We start from the raw sequence: 20,055 nt of genomic DNA on the forward strand, positions 1-20,055 counted from the left end.
CTAAATGACTATAGAATTCTATGGTGAAGCCGTCGGGACCAGGAGCTTTCCCATGCCTTAGCTTGGATACCGCAAGAGAAATTTCGGAAAGTGATATATCAAGTGCCAAAGAATCTAAATTAACGTGGGACGTTGGAGGAGAGGGAAGGGATTGGAAGTAGGAAATAAGCTCCAAACGTGTGGGAACCTGTTCAGGGGTATACAGAGTATCGTAGAAATTGACAAATTCAGAGAGAATGTCTTTGTCTTTAAAGCAGAAATCACCAGAGGAAGTCCGTATAGAATCAATCTTCGTACGTGCTCGTCTTATTTTTAAATAGTTAGCAAGGAGTTTACCCATCTTATTTTTGCCACCAATGTATCGGGAATTGCATTTTAATAAAAGATTAGTGGCTGCTTCAGTTGTGAATTTAATAAAGGAAATTTTCGCCTCAATAAGTTTAGTAAGAGAGGTGTTCTAGACGTTTGATGTCAGCCAGGATTTGAGCTGACTTGGCCTCCCTAAGTTTTTTACGTCGTCCCACAAAATTGATAATGAAACCTCTAGAAGCTGCTTTTAATGAGTCCCAAACCATAACAAAAGAGGAATCAGGAGTGTTATTAATAAGGAAAAATTCAGTGGCAAATGTGGAAAATTCAGAGCAAAAAGTGGGATCTTGAAGCAGAGTGTTGTTAAACCTCCATCTGCCTGAGGGAGGAGAGAATGGAAGGAGATCTAAGTCCACTAAGAGAGTGGCTATTTCAGAGCGAATGGCATGCTGGGATAGGGATTTGCTAAGGTAAATATGGTCAATGCGAGATTGGGATTGGTGGGGAGGAGAGAAAAAACTATACTCTCGAAGGTCTGGGTTGCATAGTCTCCAGATATCTACCAGAGCATTATTCTGAAAGGTTTTGATAAATTGGGAGTGCATCTTTGAGGGTACAAATCTGACTTTAGAATGTCGGTCGAGAAAGGGGTCTAAAATTTGATTACAATCCCCACCAAACAAAATGTAACTCCCGGAGAGGGAAGCTAGCTTATCAGAGATAGCGGGCCAAAAGGATTTATCAACTCCAGTAGGGGCATATACATTAAAAAGAACAACGGGGATATTATCAACAAGCAAATGAACAATGACTCAATGGCCGTTAACATTACATTCATGAGAAACTGAAGCAATATTTAACTTTTTATGCAACAATATCACAACACCATTCTTCTTATCAACAGTGGGGGAGCAGAAAACATGACCTACCCAACAACGTTTAAGCTTTAAAGCCTCCACCTCCGAAAGATGAGATTCCAGAAGGAGGGCTTCATCAGTATTAAGCCTAGCTAGGTGTGATAAAACCCTTTGCCTTTTAATGGGATTATGTAATCCCTTAATATTCCATGTTGTAACTCGGAATGAAAAAGGAAACAAAAGCAATGAACAATAATAATTGTAGAAGGATAAAAAGAGAAGAAGATGTAGAAGAGAAACCTGTAGGTATTTTTAATAGCAACATTTCGCCTGCATCCTTGCTTATCTAGCCCGATTCAATTAAAGAACTCCCAATCCACCTTTGGTTGAGTCCCCCTCGGTGACATCATCCTACCGGGGTGTGGATAGGTGCAGATTGTGAAGCATGTTACGATAAGCGAGTGAGGCGTCTACTCCAATATCTTTGGATATCCAGGAGGTTAACGTTGGGATCCCTTTGACAAGTAGTCTAAGAGTGCTTATAACCCAGAACTATTTGAACATTCCAGTTGCCTTTTGTGTGTGGTTCCAGGTCAAAATGTCAGGTGAAAAAGCTCACCAAAGCCCTGTCTCATCTTGACGGACGTTGAGCACAACATACCCTTTTCTAGACTGACATGATCAAGACACTACGAAGAAAATGCAGCACATTAAACCTTGTATCATTAGACTTCATACGTTTTCAAAATACGATCCCAACAGACAAACTCGGCAAGCTAATTCACAGATTTTTTCAATAAGTAACTGAAGACTAGTTTCTTCAAAGCAAATCATAAACCATTCCTTGTCATTACTTCAAAATGTTGGTAATGATATTGGGAATATCACATGCTCGCAAAGTGCATGAAAAACTCAATCCAAGAGAACTGTTTCTGCAATGACAAAGAGAATGTTCTGAGCAGCCTATCCAGGGGTGCTGCTTCACGGAGGTGTTTGAGGTGTAACACCCTCCAATAAATGCATTTTTAGCTTTGTAGTTGGGTTGAGGGCACTGAGTCAGTTCTGCTATCTCTATGTCAGCTTTTCTCATTGTGAGCTGAAAATAAAACAAAACAAGGATATTTGATGTGAAGAGGAGGAAGATAGAAACAGAGATACCCAGCCTGTGGCTGAATTTCAAAACCAGGCCTGGCAGTTCAAGCTAAACTTTCCCATTGGGGAAGGGACAATACTGACTTGCATATGGCTGGATCCAAACTGTGGTAGAATGGTGTGCAAAAGGCCTGACCCATTACAAGAACACAATGTCACTTATAATAAGTCCAACACACTCTAAATCAAGTCCTCCGTAGAAGCTAATGAGCTACTATTCTGAGCCAGCCTCATGTGCATTACAATTAGCCTCAACTTGGGTCTAGGTGCCAATCAACTGCACCTACAGACCCTATGCTGTTTTTTGGTGGTTTTTAACTTAACAGTTTTAAATATTCGTATCTCTAGTTCCAGATTAGAGTTTGATCATATTTTTGTCAATTTTCTTACAAAGATTTTAGCAACTCTAAAAAATTGGATGATTTTCCAGTTTTTTTGTATCTACTTTTTAACTCTTTCAGTACAGCTGAATACTGTACAAATACTTTGGGAGCGGATGTAGCCTTACGGCTAGAGCGGTCAACCTTGAAGCTGGGTAACCGGGTTCGAGTCTCGGCAAGGACGCTAAGCATCCAGTGATTCTGGGCATATTACTTAATCTTCCCGTGCCTAACCAAAAGAAAAACGTAATTAATGTGTCCATCTGTATCAATACTGGTGCTCATGTAAAGCGCTCTGATATCTCGGTCTAGTTTGAGCTATATAAACCCCCCCACTCCCCTCCCTCACCCCCCAAAAAAAGCAAAATACTTTACACATATTTTAGACTCAAGAAGCTTCATCCAAGGCTTGTTTTGTGAACTTTGTGTCAGATTTGACACATTTGTGTCCTAAATACTTGTAGCTGATTTCCATCTTCCCCAATTAATACACTAGTACTTTCCTGCACAAATTAACAACAAAACCGACGTTTTACATGGGCAAGCATTTCATACAATATTAAATTCCACAGTATGGGCTTAAACCAGATACCAATGCAAATAACTGTAGAAAAATCAAACATAGTAATCCAACACCGTCCATAAATGCCAATTGTATTTAAAAATAAAAAAGTCAGGATTTTTTATTATTATATTATATCATATTATACGAATATGATATAATAAATGTCCAATGGATAATGCAGTTCTGTGTTCCAAGGGATCTTTCAACAAACACATTTTAAAATCACAGATTATTTCACGTGTGCGTCACATATTACCACGTGTGTAATATGCATGCACTGGCAACTACTACATTTAAACTTTCTGTTTGTGATTTTACTACAGTGGTACAATGACACCATCACATTTGTATCCCCCTAAACAGCCATTCGCTTTTTAAAATCAGTTCCTTTCCCAGAAATACTTAATATCACAGTCTTTCATATTTTCTTCATAGACTCTGTCAAAGTACTCGCTTTGTGCCACAGTGAAAAAGTTCTTCCAATCTCCACTGATGCCTGCAAGACACGAAAAAGACATGCAGGTAATTAGTATGATGTAAAACATCTAACTAGGACATCACCATCACCATGGTGTTTTAGTTTAAACATGACAAAGGATGACTTCTACAACTAGCAGTGACTGGTCACGGATATATCAGTGATTGCCTAGCCAGAGTCAAACACAAAGCTGAGGCTAGACTTGTGGGGAATGCAGTAATTTGATTCATTAGCCTGTTTATGTCCTTGGTGTCCCTATATTTTGAAGTAACTCTGCAATCATGAATGCATTTTAACAGCTGTCATACAGTGCTAGGGGGCACCTTTCAAAGCACTTAGGGGCATATTTACAAGCCCCTAACCCATAGGAATGTCCCTATTAACAACATTCCTTTGGTGACCCTTACTGTGGCTTAACACTGCAATGTGGACGATCAGTGTTATGGTGGGCGTTCGGCCGCAACACCCATTGATTTTGAGTCTGCCCCATATTTACAAGGGTGGCACAAATATGGTGCAGCGCCAAAATAAGACCTTCGAAAACCTGGTCTTAACATGGCAAACAGAGGAAAAATGCTTTAGTTCTCCTCGTTTTTGCTTTTTCAATGTGTGCTGCATTGTGCATCACACATAGAAACAGCATATCGCCATGAATGATTGTCTGCAGGAAGATGTCCCTTCCTACATTATAATGATTGTTTTACATATAAAACAATCATTATAAAGTGGCGATTTGTAACATCTATGTGTACTGCACACTACAGCATACATAAGAACACCTTCCTGCACATAAGCAATCACTCTCCCCAATGCAGGTACCCTCACACTATGGTGCAAAGGTGCCTGCATTGGGGCTAGGGAGTTTAATTTAGCACCAGTGCTAGGGAAAATTCAGGGGTGCACCATATCTTTGTACATATGGCGCATCCCTGCGTTTTCAGAATGGCGGAGCATGGCCTTAGCACGTTTTGTTTAATGCCATGCTCCGTTATTCAGTTGTACACATGCCCCCTAATCTTAACAAGGTAAAGCTACATTTAGGGGAACGTAGCCAAACAGGATGTGCTGGTCCAGCCTATAGAAAAGCAATGTTTTTGGCTATTAAGATTTTACTGTCTATTCATTGATCAACTTGAAAACAAACACAAATACTCTTGCCAGGGCATTCGTGGGCTATAATATGCCCCAATCAATTTATTTAATGGTACTATATCCACCAGCCTAGACAAAAGAATAAAAGTGTATTTTGTTCCTTGGTACAAGTCTGTACAGTCTCTACTTCGTGAAAGTTTCTTGGATCAAGAATCTACTCTGTCAGTGGTATGCACTTTGGCAGTTAAGTGGTTATATATAGAAGTGACTATACCATGTTTATGGTGGGAAACGAATAAGGCAATAGCATTAAAGCACTGTGAATATCTCAGAAATGACATAATAATATTACAAAGTAAGGGCTATCATTGCCAGAGGCCAGAGAGAAATTAGGAGATATCTGCTGCAATTGCTCCCTGCAAGACACACAAGATGATGGATGGAATTTGCACAATGGCAACACATTCACCCCCAGTCACAGATCTGGGTTTAATCCATCGTTATTTTGCTCACCAAGCCACCCCAGTTCAGACATGGCCATATTCAAATCAGTCTTGACCCTGTGGCTCATGTAAACTGTCCAGCCCGAACTGCTGTTCTGACCGACTTTTTCGGCCCTCCTTTGAGGGAAGGTGATTGGAGGTGACTTCCGTCTACTATCATTCTAGTGGAAGGATTAGAACCGTAAATAGGGCCTATTCACAAGGCGTGTTGATATAATTCCGTACCCTTTTCCTTAGATTAGGGCTTATAAACTTATGTTAGGGGATAGATTCATTAGTATTAGTGATTATCCATCCTTTTGTAAGAGTGTTAGTATACCTTCCATGGAGTTATGCTTATTTAGGGCCTTGTAGGCCTCAAACTGGAGAGACTCCATCTTTCTTTCTGCCCCGGCAGCTTGAGATGTTTCTAGGTCAAATGCAATGTTTTAGTTACGAGGTGTTGTTCGCTTGGAGAGAACCGGCTCAGGCTGGCCCTTATCGAAAGACTATTTTTCTCCATTCCGAAGACACAACATCAGGCCGGCCGGCTGGGAACTTGTCCTTGGTACGGGGAGGTACAAGAATTTGGTGGGCGGCAGGTTACTGGCCGTAACTTTCCATGAAGGTACAAGCTTCCATATTAGTGAAAGCATGAGGCAGTGAGTTAGTTAGTCTGTAGGCGGCAGCTAGCCGTTAGCATCAATGCCATTAATTATTTCAGGACAGACAGTCGCCATTTTAAAGTCCGAGAAAGATCGAGAAGCTGATACTCTCTTAGAAAGATTGAAGATATTTTAGCTGGAGCAGCTGGCGAGCTTTGACATTAAGATCAGAGCATACAAAGTGAAGCAGTTAGTTAAGGGAACGAATACCAGAGTGGCTGAAACTGAGTTATAAGATCGAAGCCGAGAAGTGAAGATGGTTCGTGATTGAGATGAGAGAGGAGTAGTGCAGAACAGCCAGAGAGAAAGCAGCTGATGAGAGGAAGGTTCCAGTGACTTGGAGGAAGGCGAAGAGAACAGAGCATAGCGGTGCAGACGTGTATCCATGACTGCAGAAGTGTGACATTAAGACAAGCCAAGGCACAGACGAGAAGGGAACCTAGATGACTGCTGAGTCCAGACTTCATATTAATAAGGTGACGTCGACCCGTTCTTATTAGCGTGCACATTCTAACCTTCAATTTTCCTTTGCAGGCTATAAGTTATAGTATAGTGTTATATTGCTATTGTTGTTCTGATAAATAAAGTACCCCAGTTCTTAGTGAATCGGCATGTGCCTCTTATTCTTATATCATAAAGGTAACCTGTTCTTCTAGTCAGGTACTGTTTCGCGAACGGACGCAACCCCCGATCAGGTAAGCAGTGGTTGAATAATGAGGGAGAGAGGAGCCCTTGAAGTAGAGGATAAGTTGTACATCATCTAATTCGGCTATCGTTGTGTGATCCATAATATTGCAGTATTATACCCCTAGTAAATAGCGAGAGATTCCCCAACATAAAGAGCTAATGGTATTCATAGGAAAGTGATCGTCGTTGGGAGGCAGCATTAATGAGAGCACCAGGGGGGACACTGGTGTGTATACCCACAGGATTGTGGCTTGTAATGTAAGTAAGAGAGCACCAGGGGGGATACTGGTGTTTATACCCACAGGATTGTGGCTTGTAAGGAAATAGAGAGGGCATCAGGAGGGATACTGATGCCTGTATCCACAGGATTGTGGCTGGAGCGAGCACTGGTTGCGGTCAGTGTGTAATGGTAAATAATCAGAACTGCCCCAGGGTAGAATAGTCTGGGCCTGGGTTGCCGCGAGACTAACTGGTATGAGTGTGATATTGTAGAAAACTTAGGCATGTACATTGCTAATTCCCCATCCTTGGGTAGGAGACATGGATACCTGTTGTAAATAGGTCCTAAGGAGGGAGGTGATTACGTTCCGGCTGTGTTGGTTGTGCTCTGATGGGCTGATTCTATCTGGTCCGAGAATACGGTCGTTACAACTGCCAAACCATGTCTTCCCTGCACCGGAATCAAGCATTCTAGGACCGGTTTCTGGCTATCAGCCATCTTCAGCCAGGATAGCTTGACTCCAGTGGCTTAGTGAGTACGGGACCCACGTCTGGGCATACCCTTCCCACATAGGGTGAACAGCAAAACATACAAGATGATGGACGGAATGTTGCACAATGGCAAAACATTCACCCCCAGTCACAGATCTGGGTTTAATCCATCGTTATTTTGCTCATCAAGCCACCCCAGTTCAGACATGGCCATATGCAAATCAGTTTTGACCCAGTGCCTCATGGGAACAGTCCAGACCGAACTGCCAAGAACTGCTGTTCACCCTATGTGGGAAGGGTATGCCCAGACGTGGGTCGTGTGCCTCATGGGAACAGTCCAGCCCGAACTGCCAAGCCATGTCTTCCCTGGACCGGAAACAAGCATCCCTGGACCGGTTTCAGGTTCATAACCGTCATCAGCCAGGCTATCTTGAATCCAGTGGCACAACAAGCAAGGGACCCACGTCTGGGCATTCCCTGCCAACTTAGGATGAACAAAGCGATACCAAAGGGGATGATGGATGGAGAGTTTGAGCAAAGAAAACACTCACCTCCAGTCAACTGATCTGGGTTTAATCCATCATCATTCTTTAGCTCACTCCACCAACCCAGTTCAGCCATAGCCATATGCAAATCAGTCTGCCCTGGGCCTCATGGGAACACTCCATCGCCGAACTGCCAAGCCATGTCCTCCCTGGATCGGAACAAGCATCCTCAGACCGGTTTTGGGTTCATAACCCTCATCAGCCAGGCTATCTTGAATCCAGTGGCAAAGTGAGCAAGGGACCCACGTCTGGGCATACCCTGCCAACTTTGGGCGAACAAAGCGATACCAAAGGGGATAAAGGACTGAGCGTTTGAGCAAAGCAAACACTCACCCCCAGTCAACTGATCTGGATTTGATCCATCATCATTCTTTAGCTCACTCCACCACCCCAGTTCAGATATGGCCATATGCAAATCAGTCTGACCATGGGGCTTTTGGGAACAGTCCAGCCCGAACTACCAAGCCATGTCTTCATAACCCTCATCAACCAGGCTATCTTGAATCCAGTGGTAAAGTGAGCAAGGAACCCACGTCCATACCGTGCCAACTTAGGGTGAACAAATCGCTACGAAAGGGGATGATGGACGGAGCGGTTGAGCAAATCAAACACTCACCACCAGTCAACTGATCTGAGTTTAATCCATCATCATTCTTTAGCTCACTCCACCAACCCCGTTCAGCCATAGCCATATGCAAATCAGTCTGACCCTGGGCCTCATGGGAACACTCCAGCGCCGAACTGCCAAGCCATGTCTTCCCTGGACCGGAAACAAGCATCCTCAGACCTGTTCCATGAGGCACAGGGTCATACTGAATTGCATATGGCCATGTCTGAACTGGGGTGACAGAGTGGGCTAAAGAACGGTGATGGATTAAACCCAGATCTGTTGACTGGGTGTGAGCGTTTGATTGGTTCATATGCTCCGTCCATCACCACCCCCTTTTGTACCGCTTTGTTCGCCTTAAGTTGGCAGGGTATGCTCAGACGTGAGTCCCTTTCTCACTTTGCCACTGGATTCAAGCAAGCCTGGCTGAAGATGGCTGAAATGCCAGAAACCAATCCTAGGAAGCTTGTTTCCGGTCCTGGGAAGGCATGGCTTGGCAGTTCGGGCTGGACTTTTCCCATGAGGCACAGGGTTAGATTGATTTGCATATGGCCATGTCTGAACTGGGGTGGCAGAGTGGGCTAAAGAACAGTGATGGATTAAACCCAGATCAGTTGACTGGGTGTTAGTGTTTGATTGGTTCAGAACTCCATCTATCACCACCCCCTTTTGTACCGCTATTATATACTAGGGGCTTACAGAGGAGGTCATGCTAATAACAGGGGTAGTTCAAAACACATAGTGTTCCCTGGAGCATGTAGGTGTTTTAACAGTATTCTAAGTGTGTTTTAGTTGAGGGTACAGATGATTATGCAACAAGGCCTCTTTCTGCTCCTCTGTTTGTTCTTTCTGCATGTCTTCCTTCTTCCTGCACTTTTCTTCGTCTTTGAGGACTTCTGTTGCTTACTTCTATATTTCTTTTTCTTCTTTCTATGGGTTTTTTCCTCTTTCTTCACATGTCCTACCTCTGTAGGCATAGTTAGAAACTAGCATTTAAAAAACCCTTGCAATTTACTGAAAAAACCATAAGTTTCAGGCACGTTTTAGTTAGGAATTAGCATTTAAAAAACCTTAGAAATTCACTGAAAAAAACATAGGTTTCAGGCACGTTCTAGTTAGAAATTAGCATTTAAAAAACCTTAGAAATTCACAGAAAAAACCATAGGTTTAAGGGGTGTTATAGTTAGCTGGACATTTCACTCATACCAAACCATTGAAATTCATTCCCCCATTATAGTTAGTTCAGCTAACTATAACTCTTGTGCCCGCTATACACATAATACATCACACATGACATCGTCAGTGACATCACTCAGAACATCACTGATGACATCTCAAATGACATCACTGATGACATCATCCTTGTGATAGAGTGGCAGACCTCCTCTCACCCTAATATAACCTTTGATGCACACACTCAGAAATATAAACTATCATTTAAAAAAAATTGCGATACCAGTACCAGTTACAACACACCTATTCAGTAATTCCAAGATGTACACACACATCCACTCAATCACCAATAGTTCTTTACAGTCACTCATACATGTACTCACTCATCATATGTACTCATACACCTATTCATCATGTTACACACTGCCACACATCCATATAGTTACTCACACACCTAATCACTCTTGCTAATAAAGAATCACATCCATTTACTTGCATATACAGTTATGCACACCACCACACTTACTTCTACAGAAACTTACACATACTTACTCTCTTAAACAATCACTTATAAAAAAACATACCTATTTATACATGAACTCTTCCAAACTTCCACTCTCACATATACTCACTTATATATACCAATACTCACATATATTAGTTTAAAACATATGTAGTTACTCATAAAGACACTATTGAGCCAGTCTTTCACTCACTAACACACCCATACACACACTCATCCACCCATAAAGTCCAGCACACATGCTGTCTTAAAAAAACATTCAGACAGTAAGTCACTCATTCATGCATCTATGCGCTAAGTATTGTAATACCCTCCACTGAACCATACAGACACGCATACTGATACTCAAAAAAATAAGTAATACCCCAAATAGTGTATTGTAGCATTAAAAAATCCAAGTGAAATTTACCGATTCATGCCCTTATATAGGTATAATTCACATTGCCCTTCTATAGACATAGAAATCATACCCATATTTAGATATAACCCATCCAGTCCAAATACAGGCATGGCTACTTCCACTAGTTCCAAAAAGCCACAACGATTTCTTGGAAAACTCGGCTTCTGCAATCTGGGTCATCCCCTTGCTTGAATATTGATTTGGCCTAGAAATCATGGAGTTTTCAAAGAACTACCATTCCCTTGGGGTTCTTTGATGATGTTATTATGTCCGACTTTCTGTCAAAGTAGGCATCTTCATGGTATAAATATACCTACACTTGCCCTAGCAAACACACGGTGGTTCGGAGCAGCTCAACTATCTACTTGCCCGGCGCAGTTCGCTACAGCAAGTGCCGAAGGAAGCCGACCCTCCAGCTGAAGCACTGATCAAGAGGCTGCCTTTCTCTCACTGAGAATCCAGCTCCAGTGTTTCCAAGCTCCCCTCGCGGGTTGTTGGGAAATCGAGTCCCGGGACAGAGATACCAGACCTCCTTCATTCTAAAACCAAGGTACAGAGCTGATTAGACCCTAATTGAAATCTTGGATAGATTCTTGGCAAAGAAAACTAAACCTATGCTACACCTCACTTACTTCTTCCCTCGTATTAGACTTAGGTTAGGTACATTGGGGTAGGCGTATTTTAGAAGCACCAGTTGAGTACTTTTAGCCTTTGTTATTTATGTATGTATTTATCTATGGTTTAGAAACCATACAATGCTTTTACAGTATTATTTTAGAATACACTTCTTACTGTACGCATTATACTTTGCAACCAGTCTTACGATTGTAGCAGTTCACTTAACTTGCTTGAGAAAGAAGACTGTTCAGTAAACCCTTTCTATTTCTATTTCTCTGCACCTCTGATGAAATGAAGCATGTTATGTTATGTTATGTTATTTATGGGTCTTATTATAGCGCAACGGCTACTCCAAAGGAGTGTCCCGGCGCTTTGTGCTCCAGACCCAGAAAGGAGACTGAAAAACATAACAAAGGAAACAGAGGATAAGGATAGAGGCGCTCTAACCAGAGAATAGCCAAGTCTTTAGACCCTTCCTAAAGGCAAGCAGATTGGATGTGGACCGTAAAGACAGCGGTAGAGAATTCCACAGCTGAGGGGCCAGGAATCTGAAGGACCGACCACCTACCCGAGCCTTCTTAATACGGGGAACTACAGCAAGTGACAGTGACTCCGATCTTAAAGATCGTGTCGGCCGGTAGAAATCCAGCCTCTTCTGTAGGTATTTTGCACCGGTGGCGTGTAGGGCTTTGCGGGCTAATGTCAAAGCCTTAAACATTATCCTCTTCCGTATGGGGAGCCAATGGAGAGATTGCAGCAGGTTTGAAGCACTGGCTCGACGATGCAGACCAAAAATAGCTCAGGCTGCAGCATTCTGGGTCACCTGCATTCGCTGTAGGAGATATTCTGGAAGACCCAGATACAGCATGCACGATTGACTGAGTAAAATATCTATCTATTGTTTCAACGACTCTGAAGATCAGTTTTATTCTTGGGGAAAACAAAGTTGTCATGTTTATGTGGTTGTCAGAAATGAACCCCTTCTTGCGTATTCAAGAAAGTTTCTAGTGACCTCTGAACTAGCTGGCACTCACAATTAAGTCTAATATATTCGACAGAGACCTAGTCAACCCAAGTCCTACGTCAAATCTATAGGATATATTATTTCAATGCGCAGAGCCTATTGGGAATATAGGAACTACTTTACATGGCGCCCAACGTTTGGTAAGACACTAATTTAACACTAGATACTAGAGTAACTAAGTTGTGCTTTTCACAGAGACCCCTTTTTCCCATAAAATACTCTAATAGACGTCTGGAGTGGGTAAAAGGATAAAATATCTGCTATAACTGAGTAGGACGAAAATCCTATGTATTAGTTTTTGGTTTGATTCAACGTTGAAGGATACAGTGTTCCAAAATATTGTTAACCTTATCATTGTTTCCTTGAAAACTTGCTCTGCAACTTTCATTAAACATTGTCGCTTGACGGCAATAACGGGACCACTGAAGCTGCAGCCCAACCAGGTTTAAACATTACAGGTTTCCAAGAAACCGACCCGGATGCTATAATCATCCCAGAAAACTTAAGGAAAACCATCGCTATAAAGCTTATAACAAATCACCTAGAGGTGGCAGGGTAATTTTTGTCGCAGGGGCACACGACTATCGGCAGACAGAGGTCTTCTATTCATGGATAGTCTTCCCTGAAGCAAATGCAGTATTGCATGTGTTTCACTTCTACAAAGTAGAGGATATTCCAATGGAATACGTTCCTTTCAAGGACATTAAAATTCCACTAACTTACCAATAGTGTCACCTGTGGTTTAAAGGCACGCTACAACATCAAAATCACATTACCAGGCTCGGTCCACTAGGTAGACCAGGAGCAACATGGCCGGTAGTAGCAAGCTATACACCACATCCTGACATGGTAGAAATGTCAAGTGAAGAACTATTAGTTCAACTAAAACAACTAATAAAAATACATAGACATTTGGCTCAATATGTCATGTGGACTCTAACAGTCCAACCTCCTATAAGTATTCCACAACAAACCCCTCACCAGTGGAACACAAATAAAATCACACCACAGACTATACAATCAGTCATCGGTAAATTGCCCGCAAAAAGGGAACACATTCCATTCTGGATAGCTGAAAAAAATTACTCAAATCGAGGCAGTATTTCCTGAGAGTACACCTCATGAGAAACATAGAATTTTAACAATCTGTTTATCAATGGGGATCGCATCACACCTGGGTGACTGCGACACTTGGGGTACAGTCTTTGCTGCAATCTACACAAAAACACATGGTGTTCCATCTATGGCGGTGATACCAGACGTCCTGATACAGATTCAAAATGAATACGGGGCAGAGTCTGCTTTAAATCTAGGTATGAAATTACTGAAAGATTTCAAAGAGGTCTCAGCTATAATATTAGCTAATATTAAAGGTGAAGCAGCATCCGTGGCGATCCACCCAAAAAAAAAGGAAATGGATATAACTGAGCAACCATATGAACTAGCCAGAATTATTGAAAAATCCTAGGAAGATCTAGGAAGAGATAGTTTGAGTGGGAAACGAGTTAATCCCCAACTAACAGAAAGCCCTGAAAAGGTCTTTATTAAAAACACTCCCATTACTCCTAAAAAGAAGTGGGAGAGTACTAAACAAACTTCTAATGAGAAGCATTCTCAGTCCCGAGGAGGGTCTCCTCAAAAGGAGCCCTCTGAAAAGAGGTATAACTTCAGGAATAGGGATAATTTGAGAAAACTTGATAGATATCACAATACTGATACACGTTTCTCTCGTACCTTTCTGACTCCCTCACAGAAATCGGAAAGAAGAGGACGGTCATAACACAAGGAAGAACATGTGATGTCCAAAGAGGATCAACACGTTCCAAAAAATAAGAAAACCCAATTCACAAAAAAGGTAGCAGGTCTAAAAATCAGGCATGCCGAGGATCTTGAGGACACAACTCAAGAACAGGGAGTGGCCCAGACAATGCTGGTTAGCGCAGAAGTCACCATAGCTCGTAAGATCTTGAAGGATCATCTGGAGACAGTGGACTTGAATGTCCCTTAATCATTTAAAGATGCAGTAGTGGTTCCTTTGGTTAAAAAAACCTGGAGCAGATCCATCTAACCCCTCCAATTATAGTCCAATATCTTTACTCCACCATATACAGAGATTTATCCCTGAAAACTCAAATAGGGACAGTGGTCTCAGCATGTTTCTTTCAATTACAAAAGATTTATAAGATCCATCACCTGCTTACTCACGCAGCACTGATACAGGTGGTGATAGGGCTGGTATTGTCTCATCTAGGCTATGCTAACTCAATTTACCTAGGGCTCCCATCCTGTCTGACTAAGCGGCTTCAGCTGGTGCATAACCAGGCTGCAAGATTGATCCATCAGCAACCCAGGTGGCACTCTGCCAGACCTCTTATAAAAAAAACTACACTGGCTTCCACTGCCTCAACGATCTGCATTTAAAACAGCTTGCCTAATTTTTAAAGCCCTAAACTGTCAAAGTCCATATTTATCAATAATTTGCTATCTAGGTATACCCCTACTCGGGATCTTCGCTCCAAACATCTACACCTGCTAGCCACTCCGAAATTCAAGCCAAAATGACACGGTGGATGCCAGTTTGCATATCTGGCCCCACAGCTGTGGAACTCACTTCCCTTGGAGATCCGATCCTGCACAGAACTACTGCGGTTCAGGAGACTTCTCAAAACTTGGCTATTTAAACAAGCACATGAGTAAGCCCTGCCTCAGTATGCGACCAGTTCAGAATAGCGCCATGAAACCATGGTCTACGTGCGCTTTATAAATTTGTTATAACATAACATAACATAACATAACAATGAGTACATTCAAGTTGAAACAGCTGATACCAGGGTTAGTGTACCCCATAAGTTATATTAAGTAACGCTCTGGATGGAAGAGGACATAACTAGGAAAATAAGAGCACTCTTTTGGGAGAAGCTCTCTAAGGGTTATGACATTCTTCTAGCTGAAAAAGACTGGCCACCAAAATTTGTCAGGGAGTGCCCACACGGTGAAGACACCATTATGCAAGCCATTTATAATCATACTCCAATTCATTCAAAATACATCTATGGCAGAAAATGGGCTGTCGTCCAGGCTCCAGCATTACATAAAAATCATGTAGGATGGGATGAGGAATCCCCTCACCACAAAATCCAGTTAAAAACTCAACCAACTGCACAGAGGCAGTATACAGTTAATCAAGAAGCTAAAAAACAGGTCATGGAGATATTAGATGAACTTGAATACCGAGGGGTGATTGAAACATGCACCTCATCAATGAACAATCCTTTGTTTACTGTCTCCAAACCAGACAATACATATTGTCTAGTTTTGGACTACAGCCATTTAAACTCTTGTTGCAAAACCTTTGCAGTACAAAATGCACAAAGTGCAGCACTAATGAATAACCCAGTGGGTTAAGATGCCATCACACTCAGGGGGTCGCCTACTGGATTTAGTCTGTCCCAACTTCGATTAATTTTTAACCGATCCAGAGTATGTTGTTGGTCCGATCACCATCTGATTAGGTTTTCCTGGTATTTAGGGAAGCCTTCTTGTACCTCTGTCTTTTCTCATGGCATTCGTCCTCAGAAGATTAGTCTTCCAGCACTCTCTGATGCTTTACAGGGGCAGTGCATAGCTTTAACTCCTGGGTTGGCCGTGGGGTTAGCTCCTCTGTTAAACCAGGTGCTAGTGTTAAACAGCGGTCGCCCCCCTCAAATCTCTGGTTTCTGAACTATCTGAAAGAATTGAAACAGGGCTGTAAAAAATGTATGGACCGGGATGCCCGCCACCCCTTACACCACCAATCCCAATGGTAGGAGACAGACACAGTTTAAACTTTCGGAAGGCAGGGGGACCTCGCGACCCCCCCAGCCTTATTTATTAAAAAAATGAAACAAAATTTTAAACTTTTAAATTAAAACATTTCATGTATCATGTACAAATTCACCTTTCATTACATTTGATGAAGACAGGTATTCAGGCTAACCTTAACAAATCTCTAATACAAAGATTTCCTAACCGAGTCTAACATCATGACATAATGCATTGCATACGAATTTGTACATCCTATCGTTAGGGGCCAACGTCAAGGTCTTAACCGGTGTCAGGTCCCTATCACCAAATTTCCGCCCTCGCGTGTGAGTGGCGCATGCGCAGAGGACTTTACCCTTGTAGCCAACTGTAACTTCCCTTGTCGTGGGGGCCCCCTTTCACTCGGCGCCATCTTAAGGTCGTCCGAGTTCCCGTGTGGGGTATCCGTAAGAAGGACAGCGTGGACCCCCCCCCCTTTCCCCGCACTCTCTTCTGCCAGAGCGGATATCCGGCCCCGAGGAAATTCATGGGAGGGGCATATAGCCGTCTCCCCCTGGGAGGGGCCTATGGCCGTCTCCCCTGGGCGATCCCATCCGTAATGGGTGCCGCCACCCGATGGGAGGGGTCAATGGCCGCCTCCCCCCAGGCGCTCCCATCCATAATGGGTGGGGCCCCCCCCTAGGGACCTTGAAATCACTGCTCACCGATCATGACCTTATCGCCCGACCGGTGACTAAATAAATACGACAGTTAGTTACCTACTAGGGGAAAAAAACCTATGCTTAATCTTAGATTACAGTTAGGTATATCCAATGAACTATAAACATTGCTACAAAGGAGAAAAGGTCCTATAGCAGAGAACATTCTTTATTGCATACATTCCATTACATTTCTACAAAGGAAAAAAGGCATATAAGCAAGTATTCAGTTGCATGCATACTCTTGGCATCGACTTAAGATGAGAGCAACGATTCCAACAAGACGTTTATTCATTACAATCAAATTGCGACTTAGAACTTTGTTTACTCCCAAACTTCTGCAACAGGGGCTGGTGGGTGGGTCAAAAAACTGCAGCTTGTTCCCTTGAGGGCTCACGAGCGACGAGTGGTGAAGCCTTCAGAGCGCAGGAACAAGAGGACACTTCCCTGGATTCCCGCGCCTTTTATCCAGCAGCGGGAAGGCGGGGCCGCGTCCCCTTCCTGCCCAGAGGTGCACGGACTTCCGGGCGGGTGTTTAGGACAACCATTTTAGGCTGCGGGGGCGTGCTCCAACCACGCCGCTATGGGCATACCGGCCAGGACACGCCCTCCACCCGCAAAGGTTTCCCGGGGGATCGGGGCACCCAGCCATACGTTCGGGGTGACCGAGTCGTCTCCCCTTTCCAGGAGTGCAGCTGGAGGCGCGAATGTTGCCCTTATGCCAAGGCGTCACTTTGTGCTGCCCAGAGGGAATACTATTCTGCAATCAGGATAGCTAAAAGTAATTATTATGCTGAAAGGATCACTAAGGCCAATAACAGCAGCAAATAATTTTTTGCCATTGGTAAGAGTTTTCTCTCCCCCTGTGCTCAGCAAACAACGCTCCCTTCCTTGGATCAGTGGTGTGAGGACGTGTCTTCCTTTTTTGTTGACAAAATAGCTGTGATTCAGGACAGCCTGTGTGCTGCTCTGTAGTGTAGTTCCTATTTTCCCAATAGGCTCTGCGCATTGGAATAACAAACGATACTTTAGACGTAGGACTGAGGTCGACTAGGTCTCTATTGAATATGTTAGACTTAATTTAGGTTTGCCAGCTAGCTCAGAGGTCACTAGAAACTTTCTCGAATGAACAGGGATGAGTGAACTTCCCTGATTAGACAAGAAGGGATTCAGCTTCTGACAACCGCATAAACATGACAACTTTGCTCCCCCAGAATAAGGAGTATATCTCCAGAGTCGTGTGAAAACAATAGATAGCTATTTCACTCAGTCAATTGTGCATACTTAGTTTCACCAGAGTGCAGAGAAATAGAGAGACGGGCGTTTTCAATAAAAAGGTGTTATTTATTGAACAGTCTTCTTTCTCATGCAAGAGAAATGAATTGCTATGATTGCAATACTGGTTATAAAGTAAAGTGCGTACAGTAAAAGGAGTATTACGAAATAATACTGTAAAAGCATTGATATGGTTTCTGAGCCATATGATACTTAAAAGGTATAAAATATATAGTTACATACAAAAATAAAAGCTTGACTAAACGTACTCAACTGGTGCTTCTAAATATGCCTACTCCTGTGTACCTAACCGAAGCCTAGTACGTGGGAAGGAGTAGATGGGCTGCAGTTTAAGTTAAGTTAGTTTTTGCCAAGTATCGGACCCAAGAATTCTGTAAGGATCTACTCAGCTCCGTACCTTGGTTTTTAGAATGGAGGAGGTCTTGTATCTCGCTCTCAGGACTCGATCTCCCAGTAACCCGCGAGGGTGATTGGAAACACCGGAGCCAGATTTTCTCGGCAGGAGAAAAGACAGCGTCTTTCTCAGTGCGTCAAATGTGAAGGACGGCTTCCTTTGGCACTCGCATCAGCTGGGCTTCGGATAAGTAGATAGCCGCTCTGCTCCACACCACCGTGTGTTGCTTAAGGCAAAAGCTGGTATATTTATACCTGGAAGGTGCCGTGTTTGACGTAAGGTTGGACATAAGACGTCAATTAAAGATGTCACTATGAACTGACCGTTCTTTCAGTGCTTGCAGAGTTCTAAGACAAATCAAAACAAAATCACAGGGAATTCCCAGGTTGCTGGAGGTTTGGTATGTTGTAAGAACTTGTTGTGCTTTCTAGGAGTCTAAGGAAGTAGCCTTGCCGCATTTGGGTTGCATTGGCTATTACTAAATATGAAATATTTAATTAGGGTCCTAGATAAAACACAACACCCACTCCACGTATAATGTCCATCATTACTAAATACTAAGCAATATATAAACATATAGGTATGCATGTGTTTTTCCATCCCACCCCAAAATACGTTAAATACATTTGAAACGGTACAGATACACGGAAATGAGTATTATACTGTACGCATTCAAGCAGTGGTATCATTCAGATAATTCAAACATAAATATCAGCTGAATGAATTGCGAAAATTACATTTATGAAATGGCTCTTAATACAGAAGAGAAGGCCGAGACCATTTCATCACATATTGATACAAGATTGTAAGTGTGCTAGAGGCTGATTCAAAATATTGTCTCTTGAATCTCTATAAATAGAAGCTCTGTTCTCTAAGAATAGTTCTACTCTAAACAGAGTACCTTGTGCCAAAAAAAGTAAATATTTTGGTAGTTGTTGGAGAGAAAAAAATAATTTTCTTTTCAGGGTAAGAAAAATAGTCTTTTCAGCAGTGATATTTTTAAAAGTTGAAGGCCGAATTCAGAGTTCATGGAACGCTGTGTGCTCGCTATTTCAATTGTTATTCTCGTTGTTAGGGGAGAACATTACCTCAGCTAGACCAGCAAAACATTTGTCTGCAACAGTAGGTGAAAGTTGTGCCAACGCTGAAAAATCAGAAATAGTGCATATATGCGATGCATTGCCATCATCGGTGTTTAGATCAGCAATGTTCACAGAAGGTTGTACCTGTGTGCTGCCGCTTTCATCTCGTACTTCACCGCCACCTACTCGTAGTGGTGAAGTCTCAACGAATGCCGTCACCAGAATCGGTAGCCGCTGGGGACAACTCGTTGCACGAGTCGTTACTGGACAAAGCAAAGCGTCGATATCCATTGGTACTATTGATGGTAGTGTAAGACAAACGTCCAACACGTATTCTTCTCAGCATAGCAGACATCGAAGCACAGGTAAGATGCAATTTTGCCAGATGGGTCTGAATGAAAGAATCCAGGTTGTATTCAGATCTCTTAGCCGGGCCAATCCGAGGACCTTAGTGATACGGTCTCAGTATCGTATTGCTAGGATCATTTCTTCCATCGAAGCCTGAGTTTTGTTTGT

General features: G+C 42.7%; 1 protein-coding gene across 2 annotated transcripts in view; it reads right to left on the reverse strand.

Moving 5' to 3' along the window:
- Positions 1-3,331: 3,331 nt before the first annotated feature.
- Positions 3,332-20,055, reverse strand: part of LOC147701768 (sulfotransferase 2B1-like) — a 355,754-nt gene continuing 339,030 nt past the window's right edge. For both annotated transcript variants that reach the window (XM_086930394.1, XM_086930395.1), the window contains exon 7: positions 3,332-3,759. In XM_086930394.1, coding sequence (XP_086786520.1) covers positions 3,644-3,759 — 116 coding nt within the window. In that variant the 3' untranslated portion in view covers positions 3,332-3,643. The remainder of the gene's footprint in view (positions 3,760-20,055) is intronic.

Source organism: Lissotriton vulgaris, chromosome 7, assembly GCF_964263255.1.
Source record: "Lissotriton vulgaris chromosome 7, aLisVul1.2, whole genome shotgun sequence".
NCBI classification, from domain to species: Eukaryota; Metazoa; Chordata; class Amphibia; order Caudata; family Salamandridae; genus Lissotriton; species Lissotriton vulgaris.